General features: G+C 39.9%; 1 protein-coding gene across 1 annotated transcript in view; it reads left to right on the forward strand.

The window, feature by feature from the left end:
- fut8 (fucosyltransferase 8) overlaps window positions 1–23,317 on the forward strand; it is a 110,431-nt gene that overhangs the window by 50,949 nt on the left and 36,165 nt on the right. The window contains exons 2-4 of the mRNA XM_005803108.3: window positions 8,148–8,729; window positions 20,400–20,518; window positions 21,894–22,056. Coding sequence (XP_005803165.1) covers window positions 8,527–8,729; window positions 20,400–20,518; window positions 21,894–22,056 — 485 coding nt within the window. The 5' untranslated portion in view covers window positions 8,148–8,526. The remainder of the gene's footprint in view (window positions 1–8,147; window positions 8,730–20,399; window positions 20,519–21,893; window positions 22,057–23,317) is intronic.

Raw genomic sequence — 23,317 nt, forward strand, 5'->3', positions numbered from 1 at the left:
AGAAAACACTGTTAGAGAATACCTTTATATCTTTGATCAACAACATAAAGTGGAAGGCTTTTGATAAGTTTTACAAACTTCCACAAAATATAGACTAGCTTTTAAAAATTGGACACTCAAATTAGCTTGCCAGGATTTTGGTTGATAAAACATCCCAGGAAATACTCAAACAAAATTTTAAATCCTGAGTTTAAGAGTTTAAAAATAAGTTAAAAATAATCAGGAGCTTTATTTGAAACCTTATCAGATTAAGGTCTTATTTAAAACGTAAATTGATTTATAAAATTGATTGTACACAGCTGAGGGATGTAAACTCTGACAGAGAGCTTTAAGACTGAAAATGGGCAGTTTTTGCTGATTTTACTAAATTAAATAGAACTGAAAAATGTATAAATTAACATGTGTATTTTGAGGTTTGAATTATTGGGTTACTGTCGTATGCCAGATTTCCCAGCAAACCATCTACTACACAACAAATGACTTAATTCATCACATCCTAAATTGTGACATGGAAAGAAATAAAATAATGCAATATTTTAATCAGTCTGTAAATGTAAGCTACGTGTACTGTAATTTGTGCACAATTATAAAATGGCTGCATAATAAACTCCCACTGAGGACATGACCGCGGTTTATAATACGTTTGCTGTAGGGTCTCTCCTTCCATATGTGTATATTAAAATTCATTGCATTTATTTGGCCGCCGTGCCCTTTAGTCCCCCGGCTTTCCATCAATCTATTTTCTCCAATTTCCCCCATGCTTGTCCTTATGCCCGACTTTCTCTCCGCCTTTTAGCTGAAGTTAATGGACTACTGCACATTCGGCTTAGAAATGTTGTGAAGTAAACAGCAGCTCATGAAATATTTACCGCTCTCCGATGTGTGAGGGTGGATGCCTGAATGTCTGCGGATGCAGTCAGCTGTAGCCAGCGTTTTGCTTCTCCCACTCCCACACACACACACACACACACCCTCTCTGTGTGGCACACACTTGCATGTAAAACACCGGGGGCACCCCAAAAAGCTATGGGTGCCTGTGCATCTTGGCACAGAATCAGTATTGAAAGGCGGCGCTGGGAGGGGTAACGTTCTGTTGCTGAGTGAGGCACACATTTTCTTGCATTCGTATTTACTAAAAAGTTGCATTCTGATAACATTTTGGTCTCTGATGGAAGCAAAAATGTGAAAAAAAACATTGATCTATTAAGAATTATAAGCTTTGTTAAATGTATAATAATGTTTGGAAACTAATCAGGTTCATATTCTGCTAAAACGCATAATCTAGGTGGAAATGTTTAGTTTAAGTTCAGCCATGACCTCTCAGATTTCAGCACCACACCTGCCACCCTAGAACAATGACTGAACACCACAGTTTAGTCCAAGTGGAGCCTTACCATTGGTGGAACCAGTAGACAAACATAACATAGCATACTTTGCTAAAATATATTAAATATGCATTAATATATTAAATCAGGAAGGCAGGGCTCACAACTGCCCTGCATTGACATGGCGACTCTTTTCCCCTCCATCTATTAATTAAGATCCCTATTTGACTTTAGTATTTTATATAATATAACTCAAACTGTCTTGAACTCAGTTGAAAAGTTGTCACCATTGTGTATCTAAAACTACTTAATTACGGTAAAATAAATATTCCAAGAACAGAAGGTTGCTGAACTGAATATTTATGCCAGGAGGGACTGTGGAGATTTTGCTGCCAGTTATGAGACTATAAGTAATCACTGTAGCTTAATGGCAACAGAGATGTGTGTTTGTCAAAAAAAAACAAAAAAACGCCTGCTCAGCAAAGACCATTACAGGATATATTATAGATAAAAACTGCCGCCAGAGTTGGCATTTTTGTTGTTAATGTTTTGTCTCTGTAGTCCAAACAGAAATTCCCCCGCATTGTACCTCATAAACTGATAAGGACCATCAAATGTCTCAAACTGGTGATGTGCTGCACTGGAAAAATCTAAATTGTTTGGAATACTTTGATGTTATCAGCAAAAACCCATCTGCTCCTCATTTGGTGCTCACATTGGGTTTTATATTCCATATAAATATTTAAGTATCGCTTATATGTGTAAGTTTGTGTGAAAAAGCTTTTCCGCTTTCTTTAATCTTTCTTCCCCAAGACTGTTCCGCCTTCATTTCCAGATCTCTCACCTGTTTCTCAAGCACATCATACCTCTCCTCCACCATGTTATATGCCATGACATGCATCACATCATGCTACATAACCCCTTGGGGTTGCCAGTAGCAACACACAGAGTTTATATATAATCCTCTGAACAAGCAGAAATGAGAAGAGAGTACATACTGTGTATACACGATTCAGAATGTTTTAAGAGGCGTTCCTATATCGTTTAGACACTTCTTTATACAATGTCCAATATGGGTGACAAACTCCATATTGTCCTCGGAGCTGAGTTGCAGTGTTGGTGTAAAAGAAGCCGCTGTAAGCTGAGCTGCATGCATAATTCAGTAGTGAACCTCATCGCCGTTCTTATTGCCTGGAGACCGGGGGCTGCAGATAAATGACCCCTGCCATGCCCTCACACACCAAAAAAAATCACCAACAGACCCAAAAGCAGGTCAGTCTTACTGACCCCCAGGCCTCTTCAAGTTGCTCCTGCATAGCTACATTTTGTGATGGTGCCAACAGTCTGTCCTACAGGGTCACTCACACCTCAGCAGCTCAGACCATAAAGGGAACGTAATGTTATCGAAAATTCAAGGTGAAGAGAGAGCTTTGGTAAGCTCGGGTGTAGCAGGTGCAGACAAAGGTTGTGTTTATGAACAGCACAGGCCCACTTATCATATCCATTTACAAAGAAGGAAGGCTGTATGTTTAAGGAGACGCGTAGCTCATCCTGCCCATTACTGTTAATAGCTGCATTCATGTCTCCACTTTACTTTGAGGCTGAGGATTTAAGGGAATAAAGGAGAAAACTTTTCTAAAATCCCTCGGTCAGCAAGTCTGTCACACTGTCAAACTTGCATAACTGTCCCACAGTGGGGAAACTCTTATTTATTTAAATGGCATTATTATCATTTCCATTAATAATGTATACCCTTCTGTTCGTTTGACTGAAGGGCAGATGTGAGAGGGTTCTGAAATTGCTCAAATCTTCAGTGGAATATTACTCTGGCAGATTTTCATCAGTGGAACAAATTGTGGCGGAGTATCATAGCAGAGCAACATTTTCTCTTTAATCGGGTTACTTTCTGCGGACAGAGGACTCAATAGACATCGCTTCATTCTTTTAATTATAAAAACCAGGCTATCTGAAACTTTATAATGTGTTTCTCCTCTCCTGTGCCACTACATCAAAGCCAAAGCCGAGCTGAAAGGCATGATGAAAAGGAACTATAGAACCCTTTCTGCTCATTCTGAAGCCGCTGACTGGATTTGATAATTGTCCTAAGGTTCAGTTGGTACAAATGGCTTTCATTTAAATACTGAATCAACATTCAAACCTGCAGGTTTCACACATTCAGAGCAGAGTATGTTTATTTACCAGAATCTTACTGAACGTGGTCATGGTCATATTTTGCTGCTGTCTTTGTAAACTCAAGCAACGTGATTACGTTATTCAATCTACTTATACAGTTTTTGACTGGAATTGGCAATATAGACTGTCCAGATATGCTGTGTCAGGAATGTCTGTTATGATTTTCATTTTACTGTTTGGCAGGAATTAGAGCGGCACGGTATTTTAGAAACAAGCGACATTCGATAACACTGATGAATGTTGCGATAACTATATGAATTGCGACAGTAAACAAATAATTAAAAAGTGTTTATGTCTTTCTCCTTTGGGTTCCCGGCAAACAAAGGACTCAGATAATGAGCAGTTTATCCAGCTACTGGTGGAAAAATCATTACTTCTGTCACTGCTAAAAGGATTTTATAAGAAATTGCTTGAGGTCTGCTGTTTTGTAGTAGTAGTTCCTTCATGACTTGACCACCTTGCCAGCTCTAAACACTAGGATGTTTTATTTGGCCTTAAACAACAAGGATTACCAAATAAATTACTGTTCTTGTGGTAATATATTAATACATACATAATAGGAAGTGTCATTAAATGCTCAGTTTAAAGATTTTGAAGGATAAAATATCAATCAATCAAGTTTATTGGTAGCTGGAGAAAGTTATGGCACATCCACATATTGATTTGTTCTAAGCATTTGTTCTAAGCATCTGTTTAATGCTTGGATGGGTTCAGAGTCGCCTGGTGACTTTGTAATAAAGAGTCATTTACATAGTTATGGTAGCTAATCTATTCCGATAGTAGATTTAGACTTTGTAACTAGCCCAACAATGGTTATGCTTATGCACAAGTTCTTGTAATGATATGCTTACTGTGTAGCCTAAATGCCTCTCCAAGCAAATGCTCACAGAAAAAACTAAAGTTAAACAGTAATTTGCAAATTGTTGCAGTCATACAGAAACTCAATATCTCCAGGAATTTAAACTTTTTAAGGAATGAAAAATGTGTTACTTGTGAATGTAAATTCACAGACTTTGGTGAAAGTCACAAGCTATGTTTGATCATTTTCACAGGGTATTTATCAATGGAACAGCCGAGATATGACTAAAAATAAAAATGCAAGGTTTCTGCCTCAAGGAGACAAATTGCTTGTTTTCCCAAAACTTAAGTCACCACAAAATATTACGTTTTCTTTTTTTGTTTTTGCTTTTTTACACTCTTAATCTAATTTCTTCTTAATCTTTTTTTTTTTTTTTTTACAACTGGTTAGAACATTACACACAATGGAAATATGAATATAAGCAGAGCTGCAATTAAGGAACATTCAAGAACACCTGCTTTCCCACTGCATTGCAGCAAGCAGGCTGTCAGATCACAAGATGTTGACTAAGTAACTTTATTAACTTTTTTATTCAAGCCTTCGCTTACTTATTTTTACACTTTAAGACACAATGCCATAGAAACAGAAAACATGTCATCTCTTAGAAACTAAAGCTGAAGAAAAAAATACTTTAATTACTAAAGCAAAAAGACAAGATGAAAGACAACCAGTTGTATAGGAAGATAGCAAAACTTTACAAAGTAGTGCTATTTTTTTGGTGCTGACTGGGTCTCTTTGCTTATGACTTTTATGACATTTAAGGTTGACAGCATTCAATGTCATCGTCAAGTAGAGGCTCGTGGGATACAGCAGACCCCTTGCAGTCCCAGATCTTTTAGTTTAAAAGTTATTGGAACACCAACCTTGTCATTAACGGCTCCATTTCCCTGAACAATCAGAATCGAGGAGTTTGAACCTGCCAACACTATAAAACCACGGAAAGAAAAAGAAGCTGATATTAAAGGCCACTGAAGTAGTTATTTGTTACCTAGCAACAATAAGCTCTCCAGTGAAGTGGTTGAATAATTAGGTCCTGTTTGCCTCTAGTGCAAAAACAGTTGCGTATAATAAAAAAAAAGATCCTTTTTGCCTCCTAATGCAGTGACTGTATTTTGAACTTGCCTTGAAAATAAATACCTTTATGCACAATATATTCTGTGACATCAATACCCCTCCATTGAACCATTTAGTGTCTGTTTTCACTTATTAGTATGAGCTTCACAAGTAGGTTAAAATTAATCTCAAAATCTTGTCAAATCCGATTTAAACATTGAAAAGTTTCACATGTATCTGTTTTGAGTCTGATGCACTCAAACCCCTTTTATGGTTCCTCAAACACAGAGACAAAGGTTCATTCACCCTGGCTTTTAGTGAAGTCCCAATCATGCATTATCTAGCAGAGTGCTATCCTCACGCACCTCTTATTTTCCATAATAAAACACAGCTCAGCACTTTGTTGTGCTGTATGCATAAAAAGGAGCTTCTCGCATTCCAGCTCAGGTTAGGAAGAACCGTAATTGTTGCTAACTACTTCACATATTTCAGTATTCCTACATTGTTCAGTCAGAAGTGAAGAGGATTCATCTGCACCTCTGTGTTTTACTGGGAAGTTTGTGCCCCCGTTGTCAGAACACCCCCTAAAATATTACAGCATGCCACCGTTTATGTCCTACATATCAACTTTAGCACTGCTGTAAACATGAGCCACCGCTAACTCGTTTCCTCGCTGCCACAAGAACCCAGCAGGAACATTTTTACTCAGTTTCTACAGCTCAGATGGAAACACAAGAGAGGCTGCAGCATGCCAATCAAGCCCATCCCAACCAGTGCCACTCATGGAACATCTAGGATGTTTGGCATCATTCCAGCTTGCTGTTATGATGGCACACATGTAGATGACTTGCACACGCATGCACATATCTGCCACTCTTCATCCTGTCACAGGTCTGGTCTCGGTGACATGGCAGGGCTTTGTTTGGGAGTTGACAGCGAAGGCTGCTTCATAAACTCAGCACGCATCCATCCCCATCCTCTCTGCTGCTTGGGGATGAAGGAAAGAGGTGATCCAGCGTTTGTTTGTTTTTTTCTAGTTGTTCCTCTTCTCTGGTAGTGCACTGAATCACTTTGAGACGGGTTCAATCTGTCACAGAGCTTATTAGGAAAACTTTTTGTTGGGTTTTTACTCCAGACGTGGGACAGTGACCAGAATTGGACAGTTTTTACTTGATAAGTCTCGAATTAACGATCATTGACAAAATACAAAAAAAACCAGTTAATTAAATGTACCAAAATTCTAAACTATCACTTTAGAATTTTTCCTGTTTTCCTTCTCTTAATGCATTAACCAATTGGTGGTTTGTTAACAATAAGCTAAAACTTAGGGAAATGTGTAAAGTTTCAATTCAATTAAAAAAAATGTAATTTTATCCCAAGGATAAAATAAATCTGAAGAAGCTTCTGACTGAAGACTAGCTTTATGTTTTATGACTGTCATGACATGCTTTTCCTTCAGCAAAGACAATATTGTACAGTAACATGTCCTGCATGGCATCATTAGTTGTTGGAAAGTACTGCTAATCCACCTCATTTGCTTTTGCCGCTCTTCTTTAAATCTCTGTCTGGCCATATGTACAGAAAGACATTTAAGTTGTGGTTATGATCCTCGCCCATTTTGATGGATGAAAGAGATGGCGTGAACTTCCTCCTTTTCTCTCTGCTCTTTGGTCCTGCTCTACATCCAAAAAGTCTCCAGGATTTTGGGTCATAGTTCAGGTATTATTTGAGTTTTTGTGAAGCTAATCAGCTGGTTCTAGTTTTGAAAACAGCACCTTGTTGCCACGGTTACTCATTATAGCAATTGTCTGAAAGTAAAACAGTAGCAGCAAAAATCTTTCCCACTGCACAGCATCCAAAACCAGAGGGAATAATTGGTGAAACATTCGCTGCCTCAACCAAAACAATTATGCACAAAAGTCTACAAGGAGAACAAATCAGAACTAATGTAACAAAGCTACTCCCACATGGTGCTGCCATTAGTGACGCAATTCTAGAAAAATAGAGGCGTTGATCTTATATTTAATGCTTTAGGACTCATAACTCCCATATCCATCAAGGACCCTGCAATACATTCCCTTCTTTTATTTGTTGTTATAGTGTGAATTTGCAGATCAGAAAACCGGAGATCGACCAGAAAAAGCATCTCTAATTCTTTTTCTGAATAATTTAGCAAAGGTTATGCTTTAACTGAGGGTTAATGCACAACCCTTGAGGGAGAAGATGAGTGAATATGTGGTGACTGGACTGAATAAAAAAAAAAGAAAGAAACTGAATCTTTTAGTGTCCTTGCTTGTGTATATGTGCATGCTGAGTTCATTGTGGATGTGTACAATCGTGTACATAATGCGCGAACAGGCTAGACGCAGAAAGTGGAACATCCGTGTCCTGTCTCTACAGAAGTACAGCTCAGCTTAGGGACTGCACATCACTGTGTAAATGCAAATTGCAGTGTCATGCTGATCAATCCTGTGGGCTGCTGAGACAGGTTTCTGTCGGGACCAGTCAGCAGCATCCAGAGCTGCTCTATCTTCTGCACGGCGCTGTCTGTCTCTTTCCACTTTGGTTGTATAGTTGCTTTTCGTCCATCCTTAAAGTGATTCTATTTGCCTCAGGACATATTTGCAAATCAAAAAATAATTAATGAGCTGGTTTGCATATCAGAGTTAACCACACGTGACCCGGCTAACTCCTTTTTTCTTTCTTTGTTTCTGCAGAATGCAACTTGAATAAAAGAATCCAGTGGGACTGGACGGGCACAGTGCAGTACTCTTGGATAAGCTGGTCAGCGCGGAGCCGGGGGAGAGGTGAAGCCACTAATCGGGCCGTCATGCTTTAGCACACAGGAAAGACTGGCTGATCACTGGAGAAGCACCGTTTGCCTTTTCATAGATAATCCTGAGCCACAGAGGCGCGCATCTCCCACTTATCTGCCATTTGTCATCCTTGCAAAGATGCCAGTGCCAAGATTAGCGCGGTGGCATTTCTGGTGACGGAGCACACAGCTTGCGTGCGCATCCAGGCAGGCAGGCCGGCTGGTGGATCGACGGACGGACGGGCACACCACAAGATATTTTCGGTGGGCGTGGTGGAAGCATGAGGCCCTGGGCAGGCTCTTGGCGGTGGATTACCCTGGTGCTGCTAGCCTGGGGCACTCTCCTCTTCTACATCGGTGGCCACTTGGTGAGAGACAGCGAGCATCCAGAGCGGTCCAGCAGGGAACTCTCCAAGATTTTGGCCAAGCTTGAGCGGCTTAAGCAGCAGAATGAAGACCTGCGGCGCATGGCAGAATCTCTCAGGTAACAAAATGTTCAAATTGACAGATTTATCTTCAACACCAAACACAAACAAAGTAATTTTTAGTTTCTAATTGTTGCTGTTGTTTGCTTTTAGATATATACTTTATTAATCATGTCCTCTTTATAATATAATCTTCAAATTAATTGAATTAAGATGTTTTCCTTGCAGAGTTACCCCACCCGCAGACAACACTGCTTGGTGGTGAGATGCTTTAAATAATACATCTTTTTAAAAAAAGTAACAACTGAACATGTTGGTAGTCAAACTAGTTAATATAAATGCTTTCTGTACTAAATACAAATTTTTTTAGATATCCGTGTTTTACATTGGCTATTGCTATTAAATTAATGGGTTTGCTACTTGTGTAGTGGGCAGCATTCATGCTAACAAACATAGCTAGACAACAGGTAGAGAAAGCTGCTCTATGTGCATAATAACTGAACAGTAGATGGAAACATAAGTCTGTCTAATGTTCAAAGTTTATGCCAGTACCATTAGAAGTAGACTTATAAATTACAACTTTAGATTTGTTGCTCAGATATGACTATTCTCTCTGAAAGTATATGGAGCAATGGATTCGTTAGCAAAGTATTATATCAGTGAACCACGAGACTTTTGCAACTAAGTATTTTTGGACACATGAAAACAAAATGGAAACATTGTTCTATAACCAACTGTTAGTTTGGCTTGGTTTGCATCTTCAGAACCTGGATTCCTCTTTTTACCAAATTAGTCAAGAGTAAATTGCCAGTTCATCTGTCCTACTGATGGAATTCTCTTTAAATGTATTTAAATCTTTTGTTCTCCTGTATTCCTCCACATATTTGCGTGCAGCTTCTCCTAACTCTGAGGGGGGGGGGGGGGGGGGGGGGGGTGCTGGAAAAGCCAGGAGAACCTGCAGCGGAGGGGGGGGGGAGGGGGTGTTGGGGAAACCAGAACACCTGACGCAAAGCTGTAGAGACTCAGGATTGAAATTAGTTAAAGTTAGGAATCATTGGGTCTATTTAGTTTTCTATGTTTAGCTTTTCCACATTGGCTCCTTTTTTTTTTAGCCCAATATGTAAAACATTAGAATAGAAACATCATTGAAAAACCATGGTAAAAATCTTTAAAAGCACTATATTTATAAATGTCTAGTTAGTTGAGGCTTTCACAGCATCTGTGCAAATCATCCAGTGGAGGACATTTGCAGGACGTTATCTTAGCACTGGCTGCTCTGTAAATATTTGAAATGCTTTTCCAAAACCACATAATTCCCTGGGATTTTGTTTGTACTAAAACTGATAAGGTGAAATTTTGAGTGTTTTTTTTTTTTAAAAAAACACTCAACAGTGGACATAATGCACCTGTTAAAGTCCTGCAACCACCACATGCGGTCGCCTCACTTTCAGTCCAATCACAAGAATTAAAAAAACAACCCGGAGCAGTCGATGGCTTGTGGTGAAGCTTCATCAGACATCCACGATTGTAGCAGCTAATCAGTGGTGTGATAGATGCTGAGTGTGACAGATGGATAGCGTGTCACACGTCTCACCAGATTTTGATATTTTAAAAGACAATAGCACATTGTGCAAGTCCATTAACCGCTCAGCGTCTTTCACACATTCAAGCTATTTGTAACAGTGAGGCAGATGGTTCTGCTCTTATCACCGCATGCTGACAGCGTTTTTCAAAACACTCAAACCCCAGATCTAGACATGGATGTGTGTGAGCTTGCCGCCTTCTACGAAAGATGCGATTAGTGCGTTCTTGCGTGTGTGTGTGTGTGTGTGTGTGTGTATGTGTTTGTAGTTTTAAGGGAAAGCTTCAGATGTTGCCATAGCTGTTCCTCTGTGATATTCTGATTCACTTTGATGCGAGGACCTCATCGGTGCACACAAACATAAAAAAAACAAACACAAGCATTACTTCAGACAGCTGGTCCTTGATTAAATCCCCTGCTTTTGTAATTATTCAGATTTGGCTCACAAACACAGGTGGAATTCACGGTATCAAAAAAGGAAAAAGGAAAAAAAAACAAGTGCAGCTTTCAGTCGATGTCCAGATGGGTCCCTGACACACTGCGTGCTCGCAGCTTGTTATTGAGTTCAGGATGTTGATCTGGGACTGAGGACTCGGCAGTTGTTTACTGGGGTAGAGCAGCGTTGCCTTGTCAAGTCCCACTAAGCTTCAGCTAAGTATCACAGAAGAAAAGCCAAAAGGAAACTGCTGGTTTGCTGAGGTTAAGCTTTATGAGCTATCTACAGCAAAAGGGCTTATTCTGGCCTCTATTCACTTCTATATTTTTAAGCTTGGGGTTAGGCTGCTCATAACTCTTGAACTTTCTGACATTGTTTAACTTCAGAACCACAGACCGCAATGTGTGTAATTTCGATTTTATGTGGTAGAACAACAGAAAGCAGTGAATGTTTGTGAAAGAGGAAAATGGTGTGGTCATTTTAAAATTAAAAATCTGAAAATTGTTGTGCGTATTTGTTTTCAGCGTGCTTGAGTCAATATACTTGTTAGAACTATTTTTGTGCAAATACAGCTGCAAGTCTTTGGTGTATGGCCTGGCCAGCTTTGAAGATCTAGAAACTGAAATGTTTTCCCATTACTCCTTATGCAATAGCTCGAGCTCTGTCAGATTGAAAAAAGTGCATCTGTGAGCATAAATTTAAAGTCCTGCCATTCTCAACTGGATTTAGATAAAATCATCCTCAAACACAGTGTCTGAGCCACTGTAGCATATGAAAATGCTTTAATAAATCCCAATTGCAAAGTCATCTACCCAAATGATGTTTGCTCTGCTGGCGGAGAACTGGGAGGGGCTTAGCAGGAGTGGAATTGATGCGGATGGGACTTTAATACCACCCACGGGCAAAATGTGTTGTTTTGGCCAAACCTTTCAAGAGTCAAAGATATCCTGCAAGTTCCCAACTCGGTTGATGTGCAAAAAGCCTCGGTGCTCACAGGCTGACAGGAGGGAGAGAGGAGAGTGGATGGGAAGAGGCAGGGCCAAGGGGTGGACTAGCTGGGTCAGGCTTGGAGCCCATTCATAACTGCTTGCAGTTCTAGTTCCAGCTCTAGCTCCAGCTATTTGAAGCCTCTAATTGTTTGTCTTCCAGGATTGTGTTTATCTCCGTCCGTCTTCCAATTAACTCTGAACAACATCTCCATTTCTGCCGTAGAAAAGTATCTCTGCAGTGTGACACTCCAACCAGCATTTATGAAATAGCACTTTGTGCATCTAGACAGTGGAGTTCAATGCATAAACTATCTTTAATAAAGGATAGATTTTTGGATAGAACATCTAATATCTACCCTGTCAACAGATTCATCTACATCAGTCTGGATGTTAACATGGGGTAATTAGTGCTTTCCTTGCTTTGCCTGTCAGTTTATGAGGACAGACATTGTTTTCTTTGTGTGTAGTTGATCTCTACTCTTCTGATGTTTTTAAATGTGGACATTTTTCAGACTTGTAGAAAAAAATATTTTTTTATGTAGTAACAGTTTGCGAGAAATATCACTTTAGGGCAGATTACGGAAATATATTTAATTCAATTATTTAATCATTTATATGACTAAATGACTGCCTAATTGTTCGATCCTAACTATCAAACAATGCAGCAAAGTTTAGTTTACTATTCAAACTGATTTATCTAAGAATATCCAGCAGATTTTATTGAATCCACTCATCCCCAACAAGCATGTAGCAACAGCGGACTGTTAAAAAAATCATGACTCAATTTACTTAGACTTTTTTTTTGCACTACTATTTTCCCACTAAAATACAAATAGGAGTTTGAATACTTTAGCAAAATATTGCATGTACCCCATTAGTGTCTGTTATTCTTGTATTATTGGCTTAAAAAATAAATGAGTTGCCGGTGAGCTGTCCATCATCCCTGCCGCTGGCTCCTCTTCACATCTACTCCTCCTTATTTTCCGCCTTTTCAAACCTCCTTCACCTCCGTCCTCCACCTCCACCAACAAACTGCTGACAGTGGAATGTCACAGAACGGCCGACTGTGTAACAACTCGCCAGTTCAATGATCACCTAATTCGGCAGCTCACTCGTTCCGCTAATTTGGAATGAGAACACGGATCTCTGTGCCTCGTACAAGGAGCAGAGTCGATTTCTAGGCGAGCATCCTGCCTACATCTGATGAAAAAAGACAAATTCATCCAAAGCGCCTAACTGTCACATCAAGTGTGCTCATTTTTTACGAGTGGCCTCAGAGAAATTTAAGCCCATAAAAGTGACATTATTACATATCATGTTGAGTTCTTACACTGTGAAAAACTCATTGCATTCGAACTGATTTATAGATCGGAGTACAATTCAACTTGTTTAGTGTCATTACTCCACAGCAGCAAGAGATAGATGAGTTGGGTATTATCAGGCTGCATGGTGCAGTGATTATATATCTGACAGAATTCTAATGTTTTATTAGTTTTATTTTCTTTTTACCACCAAGTTGGTTTTTCAGTTAGATAATTTGATAAATCACTGACAGGACAAGAATCATGTGGCCCCCCGACAGATTTCTTCTTTTTTTCCTTTTTGGTCACACTTTCTGTTCAATAAATGCATTTTATTGAACTGAAAAATGCAGTTTTGAAATGATGATTGTTTTTTTTTTTAAGTGAAGAAAAGCAATGTCATTTATCAAAAAGTAATTACGCCTTAAACGGGAAAATTGTTCCATCCTTGGTGGCAACAGCTGCCATTAAAGCGTTGGCAGGGAGTCTTTTACATCACTGTGGAGATAGTTTGGCCAGCTAATCTTTGACAGAGTTCTGGCACCTTGGATGGTTTTCGAGCATGAACGGCTTTCTTAAGGTCTAACGACGGCATTTAAATCAAATCTACATCCAGACTTTACCCCAAAACCTTCTTTTTTAAAAAAAAATCCATTCAGAGTAACACCTGCTGGTGTGCTACACATCATTATCCTTTCACATCACGAAAGTGTGCTTGAGCTTAAGGTTAAAAGCTAATGGCTCTTAGCCCGCACTCAGTTAGGGTAAATGGTTCAGGTCCAGCAGCAGCAAATCAGTCTCAGATCATCACACTGCTGCTATTATTTATTACTGTAGATATTATTTTTTGAAATGCACACAAAAAAATGTTTTAAAAACTTTCCCTGGATATTTTTCTGAAGGTTTTCAGATTCATCAACATCTGCTTTGGCTAATCTGGGATTGACTTTTTTTTATATCTTTATTGGTCAGCAGTTATGTTGTCCTGGTAACTCTTCCTCTTTCTTTATACTAGAACATGGTGAGTTGCTTTTGGAGATGTTTTAGCTTACTTCATGCTGTCAGATACGTTTTCTTAAGGAGATATTTTAGAGATTTGGCAGAAGAGTGAGTTGTCTGATTATACAATTTATTTCATGATCTGAAACATGTAAGTGTGACGGATAAGCAGAAACAAGATTAAATCTGTTTTGGTTTATCCTAGCTTTAGTCCTCGTGCGCAATTCTTAGGACAGTCATGTCTGGTTAATCAGCGTCCGTCAACGCTTGGATTCAAATTAAATTCACCTGGCTGACCTACAGATGCAGTCCAATGAATCAGGCCACTCTTGAGTGATGTGAGTGACAGGCGGTGTGCCAACCCACCAATCACCCGGCAGCATTAATGAGAGGTGAGCATGAGGTCGAGTTGCTCGGCCTGTCTGGCTCCGCCCTCTCTGCAGCTGTCAGTCACCCCGGGCACAGAGCCACTGCTCCCGCAGAGACGATGACACGTGCCAGCCTGATGGTGCGACACCAGAGGGAGCAAGGGGGTAAGAGTGACAGCTGGGGTGAGTGATGAGGATCTGATCGATGTCCCCCTTTTCCACCCTCCTCTGGCATGCCAACAGAGGGGATGCAAGGATGGAATGAAGGAGGGTGTGAGGGATGTTTAGGAGGAAAGGGGAATCGAGAGAATGATGGATGGCGTAAGGACTTCACTAAGTAAAGAGCAGCAAGGAGAAAATGAAAAATGACATCTGAAGGGATGAGAGGAGTTGCAGAGACCACAGTCATTGCCCTAATCGGTTTTATTTGTTATTTCAGCTTACCTCGGGGCCAGCAGAATGTTTGCTGTTGTGCAATAATGTCAGAAACAAGCCGGTAAAGGAGATTTATGCATGGCGTAGCACTGTTACAGTCGACGCAGATCTCTAAACCCCGTGTAATGTGTTCTGCGAGTTAAAATGGATGCAAGGAATTATTTGCACACACGGGGCCATGTGACTCAGATTTATGTACACTGAAAGAGAGAAAAGTGCATCTCTAACAAATTGTTTATACATGCTTCAGCGGAATTGTCTTTTAATGGTATAGGTTATTGACCATTAGACCTCAATTACTCTCCTTATGTGTCCTCGTGTGTTTCTCAGTTTCATTTTGTCTACAGTTGCTCGTAAAACCTACCATTTCCGAATACATCTGCCTCATTTGGGTCTCTATCTTTCAAGTCAAATAAGAATGTAAATTTTAACCATGAAAAACTCATTTGTATAGCTCAGTGTGATGAGGTCACTGTCTTCTCAAGTAAAGGTTGGAGCGAGGATTGACCTTGTGCAGAAACTGGCGCCACTTCAGGACCTGAACTCCAGTCGGTCTGCAGGGCGCGCTCAGGCACACATAAGCCTCATTGTTAGGACTGTCTGTGGTCGGGATGTCTCTGTCAAGTAGAGCTCAGAGCGGAGCTGGCGAGCTAAAGATGTTGTGGACATGTGAGGCGGGAATGCAGTATACAGAATCAGTTTACTTGGAATGTTAACGTTTGAATCCGTAGACATGAAAGCAAGGAAAAACTTAAATTGATTTGACATATGATAGCATAGTGAAGTAAAACAAAGCCACTGTCTGAACTATTCTTTAAGGCTTCAAAACCGATTTAAGTTTTCATAGTAAAACAAGATTTTTCCACCCATTTCCCCCCACTTGACTTATTGGAATCAAGTGGTGTGAGGTACAAGCAAAGGCACTCAGTTATCAAGAAATGATGAAACACAGTTTTCTGAGGCCCCCTTTACACTGAACTAAGCCCACTCTCTTTTGAAGTATTACAGAAAAGTTTTGGGGTGCATCAAAAAAACAGGACACCCCGGTTTTGTGTAATGCAGGATTTTTTCTTGTTTTAAACATGAACTTAAGATTGAGTTGGAATTAATTCTTCATGGTGGCTGCATATCAGTGGAGGACTATGCTAGAAGCAGTGTTAGCTCAGGCACGATGTGTAGCCTGAATGCCAAGTTATGAATTGGTTATCAGGAAATTTTATTGAGAACTATCGATGCTGGTTGGATCCTAAGGCTGCAATCTCGTCACACACACGCCAGAGTGGCTGCTTTCTGAATATTTTTTCTACCACTGTTGACTATCCAGCTGCTTTCATAGTGTGTCTTAGCACTGCACTGGCAGCTACAAACATATGCTTACATGCAGCTAAAAATGAACAATCCATAATTTTGGTTCACCATTATTCCCACACCTTGCACATAGAGGTGAATATGCAATGTTTTTCCTTTGAAAAGTGAGTTACAGATATAGGGAAGAACACTGCTCCAAATGTACAATTTGGAAAATATTTGTTAAAAGAGCTGTTTAAATGCAAAGTGCATCAAAATTTAATGATTTAAGGATATGCCTTTTTAAATTCAGAAGAGTAGACCTTGTAATTGCACATTAGAAAGTTGTGGGAGATCAAGAGAATCTGAAATACGGATGTGGAGAAGCGCACACTACCAAATGACACCTAAAGATTGGTTTGTGGGTAAATCAGAAGAACCTGTGAGAATTCTAAGCTGCAGTTAAAATGCAAAGTGCATCACAATGTAATCATGCATGAGTATATCCGTTTAAACACAGGCCAGTTGGTTCTTTGTACAAAGCCAAAGGGTGTCCATGTAGCCTTCTTTCATCTAGACCTCAGAGAATGCTTCACATCTCCATCCATATGTATGACTTTTCAGGTCAGCACATAAGTTTCCTTTTGAAGTCAGCCTGAGTATATTAAGTCTTTCTACAGGAATATAAGTGCAGTTTTGCCACGCGGGCCCCCACTGTTCAAACTCGGCCCCTCGGCTCTGATCACCTTGTGAACTCTGTGAACACTGGGTGTAGAAGTGGGAGGCAGTGGTTTCACCACCTGAGCTCAAGTAAAATATTTGAACCTTACCTGCTTCTCGACGCAGTGCTTAGAGGCAGCAGGCCTCATCCTCCCCCTGCTTTCAGAGCTCATCTTTTGTTCTCCTGTATTCCTCCACATATTTGCGTGCAGCTTCTCCTAACTCTGAGTTTTCTTTTCATCTCTTACCTTTCCTGTGTTGTTTTATTTAGATGTTGTTGAATCCAGCTACCTTGTCTAATTTCTCCTTCAGGTTCAGTAGTCTTTTTTGTTGTTGTTGTTGTTGTTGTTCTCTGTTTGCCTTTTCTGGTGTATCTGTTAGTTTTGATTTAGCTCAGTGTTTGGATATATTTTATATCGACAGATCTTGTTCTGGGTGCGTTTTCCATGACTGATGCTATGACAAGTGCACCGGCAATTTGTATTCTAGATAACCCTCATATATGGTGTTCGCACTAATTAGCCTGTGCTCGTATGGCCTATTTCTTCTGCCTTGTTCAAGAAGATATCAAGTTGTTTTATGTCATCGTTTTAGCAGCACTTAAAACCCTTGGAAAGTGATGAAGCAAGTCTTCCTTTTTGTATTGAGGTGTAACCAGCATGTTAAGGTGTGGCCTATGGGGAAACGCTGCTGAATATGGTACAAAGGATAATAGAGGAGAGGAAAATGTCACAGGGTTTTATTTCCATGATCCGTCTCAGGGTCTTGTAACGGATACACCATAGATCTAATAATAACAGGAAATCTGAATCCAATAAGGGCGAACTCTGTTCTTGGAAAGTATGAAAGGTTGATCATTGTCCATCATTGGTTTACATAATGTCTGAGTAGAATATTCTGCTCTTTTTCCTACAGCTTCCAATGCCCTTGAAGTAGATTGTTCAGTTAGTAGTCAGTGAAGTGGGAGGCAAGGGCTTCTGAGGGACCAGACTCGCACATTGAAGGGAGAGTTTTGTGGCGAGAGGGGCCGTTGCAACTTTAAAAGTCTCATCTCTATGCCTGCAGGCGACTGATGTTCTTTACTGAAGGAGCAAATTGAGTTTGCATGCCTTGATGATTTATTATGTCTATTGCTCAGGGGTATTTGCAAATACAATGCTGGAAAAAAAAACAGCACATTTTCTACCATGTTAGTGCCATTTTTCTTCCCCTTGACTGATATAAACTTGGTGCTCTAAGGATGTCAAAGTGCTCAGTTGTGGTTTCGGTGCATGTGTGTGTGGTAGTTATTCACGGTTAACTGAGGGAGCTGGAAAAATGCAAATTTAAATTTGCATTTATCAACCAGAGATAATTCACTAAACACTTAAAATATGCAACAGTTCCGCAGATAAATTTAGATATATGCAAATGAAAATAGTTTATTACTGTACATTAGGTTAATTGAACTGAACGACTGTCCAAACAAGCTTTCAGCGGTAATGAAAAACAGCTTCTGCACTTGTGAATTTGATGACTGCGGTATGTTTTTTTCTTTCATTCTTCCTTTTTTTTTATCACAGATGTCTATGATGTGGAAGAGCCTGAGATGATCCCACTCATCACACTTGTGGGCTTGGAGCAGTGATTTTATACGACATCTGTGATGAAAGTAGTTTTCCTATTTGTTTTAGCACTATTGGGATGATAAAAGACCAGCTGGAATGCTGTTGCACTCTTGTAACGACTGAGTCTTAGAATGTGAACATTTCATGCGTCACTTTAAGTTCTTCAGATTATTCCAGGGCATCTAGATGAAATTAATCTCATTTGGAAACTTCCCTGTTTGTGTTCAGACTTTAGAGCTTTAGACGTGCATCTGAATGGTTCAGCAACAACTTATCCTGTCCTGGCCTCACTTAAGTTTTATTTTCAGAATGATTCCTGCAGACTTCGTTATGATGGTAATGACAGTATGGACAAAGAAAAAAGCTGGTGAAATGAGCTTAAGTTAGAAAATAATTTATTTTATAATTGTGATTCGATCAAAAACTTTGTTTCTGCATTTTGACTTGTTTCACAAATAGATTAAACAATATTAGCCACTGGGTCGTTATTTTGAAGGGCTTTCAGACATGAATTGTTTCTGATAATAACAGCAAATAAGCATGTGTTAGGTAAAGTAAACTCTAGACTTTTAATTTCCCAATATTCCCACCAACTGTCACATTTTCACCAAGACTCCTGATTCCTTTTGTAGCCCATCTCAGCCTGATGCAAAGATTTTGACTTGTCCATGTGGGAAGCATTTGAATGACAGAAATTTATTTTGTAAACAAGTTCTATGCATATTTTGAGGTCAAGAGCATCTTTTATTGAGTGATTTATTGGTGGTTTGGTTATTTGTTTGATTTTTAGTTTGTTGGGTTGATTGACTTATTGGTTTGTTGTTTGGTTGGTTGGTTAAATGGCTGATTTGTTGATTTATTGCTTGATGTTTCAGATTATAACATGGTTTTTGGTTCTGTAGTTGCTTGTGTGGCTGATTAGCTGATTGTTTGCTTGGTCGTCAGTTCGTGTCTTGCTCAGTTGGTTGGTCAGTTTCTATCTGCAAAATGGGAGTGCTGCTAGTATTCTGAATTCTGTGTTTGGAATTACCTACGTGTTAATGTCAGTGACTCACAAATTAATTTCTAAGTTTTGAGTGATTTCTAAGATTTTCAGATTTTTTGCACACATTGAAATTGAACCATCGTAAAAACGGACTTATCAAAATGTAACTATCATAAAAAATTTAACTTGTCAATTTGTACATGAGCAGACATTAAAAAAAATTGGCAGATCAAATACTTATTTCCCCCCGCAGTACGTTGGATTTGTTAAATTTAGACATCACTCTTGTAAAACTGAAGTAAGAAAAAGTTGAAATAGTTGTTTTTGTAATTTCAACTTTACGAGCTTATCAGGTGCTTCGTCGTGTCACAGCTGAATATCACTCTGGGTTTATAATTGCTTTTTATATTTTCCTATTATTCCACATAATCATAGCATTTTTCTGTAAATTGCCATTCAGTTCACAGGTTATTCAGCAGATTCTCAGGACGTAGTTCATGGATGAGTTTGGAAGCAGATGAGAGGTCGAACCCAACAAACATGGATTTTATCCGGTTTGTATTCTGAGCACAATCTTGAGCTCAAAATTAATACACGGGGCCACAACTTTGGGGGTCTACACTGGAATTTTAACAAATTATCTTTGTGGAAGTTTCAGCGGTGAACATTGTGAAATGCAAGCCTCCACAGCTCAGTTTTCTCAGCAACTTTTAAATTGAAAGATGAGACCAGAGTCACCCAAGCAAGAGACGTCTTGAATCAGACGAACCACAGGATATTCTTACCACTTCGCCTACCTCCTGAGTCACAACTGACAATTAGAAGAAAGTTTTTTGACTAAAATAGTCTGCAAGTGGATGCCTTGCGGAATCCATCTAGAGTTATTCAGAGAATAACTGAGCATTCCTAAAAATATTATTTTGTTATTCCGTCAATGCATTGGACTATTACGTTCAGAGTTTTTGACATGTTCCTGCCATTAATTTCCTAAGCCACCCGATGTCTTTTTGGGCCTTCCAGGATACCAGAGGGTCAAGCAGAAGCCGGGTCGCTGGCGGCAGGAAGGCTCCGCTCCCTGGAGGACCAGCTGACCAGAGCCAAGCAGAAGATTCACAGCTTCCAGAAACTAACTGGAGATGGTAAGTAGAAAGGTGTTTTGCAGCCTGGAAAACCTTGGAAAGTGTCAGCATTTTCCAGGTTTGGATTAATATGATGGGGGGGAATAGAATCTGGACAGGTATTTATTCTAGACTTCAATACTTTTCTTGTAGTCTCAAATTCCCATCCATCTGTCAGTTTCTATCTCCACTCTGTATTCAACCATTCATCCCACCTTGCTCTATATCATCAACCCACTCATTGGTCTGTTGGTCTTCCTGTTAATCATTTTCCCTATAATATTTCCTGGTTCCATTGCCAGTAATATCTACCTTAAATTCATTCTGAAGTCTTTCATTTATACCTTTGACAAAGATCGAAAAGTATAAATGAAGAGAAAATCCAGAAATCTGCCGAATAATGAAACTTAAAATAGGCTCACCCAAAACGGCTGCAAGACGGGGTTTGGCACAAAGTTGGAGCATGTTGAGCGCATTGTAAGTGTGTGTGGGCTCACGATATAAATCTAGATATGGTGTGAAACCTCTCAGCTGCTTGTGTGAGCTTTTGCCTGCAGGGACGATGTCAGTTGAGGCCAGTGTTCAACCCGCTGCAGCCTGACGACGGCAATGATGACGGTGGAGCCACAGCGTCAATGGGGCCGGGTTATATGTGTGTGCTTCCTACTATAAGCAGTGGTCAAAGGGGCAGGAAAGCTGTCAGGTGAATGGGGGAAACGTGTGAATGAAGTGGGAGCAGTGTGAATCCCCCCGCCGGCAAAATAAGAGACTGAGAGGGAAGAAAAGAGACGGGGAGAAAATAAAAAAGGACATGTGAGCGTAGAGGGCAGTGGAGGGTCAGTTTTTCCATCATGCTGCAGGGGAGAAAAAGCTAAAAATACCCTCCAGCTTTTTCCACCAGCAGAGCGGGTAAAGTGAGGAGAGTATCTGAGGTAGAAGATTTAAAAAAAAAAAAGAAGAGCTTTACCATCTCCAACACTACCTCCAACTTCTCCTGCTTGAGGCTGTTCTTCTCTTTGCTCTGTTCTTTTCCATTCTGTTTCTCTCAACAGAAACCAGGGCAGGCACATGCAGTACCCTTGTTGGCTGCTCCACATTGTCTGGGTTCAAAAGGGGTATAAATTTCCTGTGTGTGAAAAACATGAGAGAGATTATGCACAAAAGCAGTGATCAAGTGTTTCCTAACGATGTCAAAGTAACCTGGGGTCAGAGTTCCCGTCAGCACATTTACTGGCGAGAGGTTATTTATCCACTATGATCAGAATCTTTTGAGAACGTATTTAGTTTCTTCAGTCTGCATTTGAGTCTGCGTTATTGGTTCATTCTCTTTGATCACACCGGCCGCTTCAAAGTGTTATAAAACCCTGCCGTTCTCTCCTCCCTACTCTCCCCGCAGGGCCCGGCCCCACGCAGGAAGAGCTGCGCAGGAAGGTGGAGAACGGCGTCAAGGAGTTCTGGTACTTTGTGCGGAGCGAGGTGAAGAGGCTTTCCAATGTGGAAATCAGCGAGAGGCAGAAATATGCTGACACACTCCTGCAGGACCTGGGACATCAGGAGAGGTGAGCATGTGCAGCAGCCTCTGAGTTAGGGAACTTCTTTACTCCTTTTAAGCTCGGTTTGCACTTAGTTCCCTCGAGCAATATACAGTGCTCTAGGTTTGTGTTCCTCAAATTGTTTGGTTTGTTTTATTTATTTCTAATTTGAAAGATTGAAACCATTAATGAGACACACAGGAGGCCCATGCTCCTTGTAGCAGTGCATTCCACAAATTTCTTATTTTATATTGCTGTTGGTAAATCTAACACTACACACCACTTTGAAGCCACCAACCCCGCCGTGGAGAACAGTAGTGGCAGCATCATGCTGTTGAGATGCTTTTCTTGAGCAGTACTGAAAGACAAGTCTGAAAAAGACTTGTGGCAATCAGAATCAGAATTTTTTTTATTGTCATTGTGCAAGAAAGCACAACAAAGTTTGTTTCTACAAATTCTACAAGGATAGAAGTTTAGCTAATAATCTTTGCAAAAGCTTGAAAACTGTTATTCATGGATGATCTTGACTCAGTCTAACTGAGCTTGAGCTGTTTTGCAAAGAACGGGCAAAAACCTTTCCATTTGTAGGGGTGCAACGCCGATAAAACAGTGTTCATCAGCCCTGTACTTAGATGTGCTTCTTTTCCATCACAAAGAAACCTGTTTACATTTTTAGTTAGGTGTGTGGCAGCAAGAAAACACCTAAAACGAGCAGGACAGTGAGCCCTGAGGGCAGCGTTTAGAAACACTCTATAATCCTCATTGTTGTAAGTGCAGCAAAAGATGGCATATTTTTTAGGTATTTGTTAACAATAAATGTTGAATGTGTTGCCCTGTTTTGTTTTGTCTCAAATAGCATCCTGATAAAATGCATCAAGTAGCTCTATAGCAAAATACAATAGCCATTGTGTTGTCCTTGAAAATAGAGAAACATGTCTGCTTCAATTGAGTTTTAGACTCTAATGTGTGATATGAGTTTTGCCGGTGTGAAAAAAGATGGCTTTTTCTTGTCACAGCCATCAAGAAAAATGACTTTGTGGGACTAACAGCCTGCTATGGACTTGTGTCCCTGTATTAACAGGTTATTGGATAATAAAAGGCTTAAAATGTCTGAAAGTAAAAAAGCCATCACAAGAAAATGGTTAAAAGCAGAACATAACATTTAATTAATGCAAAATATATATCTTTTTTTCCATAAAGTAACTTGTAGTTACTCTGACAATGTCCTCTGCATGATGTGAAGAGAGGCCCCTCAATAGTTCAGTTATTCATGACTCAAAATAGGCAG

Source organism: Xiphophorus maculatus, chromosome 15, assembly GCF_002775205.1.
Source record: "Xiphophorus maculatus strain JP 163 A chromosome 15, X_maculatus-5.0-male, whole genome shotgun sequence".
Lineage (NCBI taxonomy): Eukaryota > Metazoa > Chordata > Actinopteri > Cyprinodontiformes > Poeciliidae > Xiphophorus > Xiphophorus maculatus.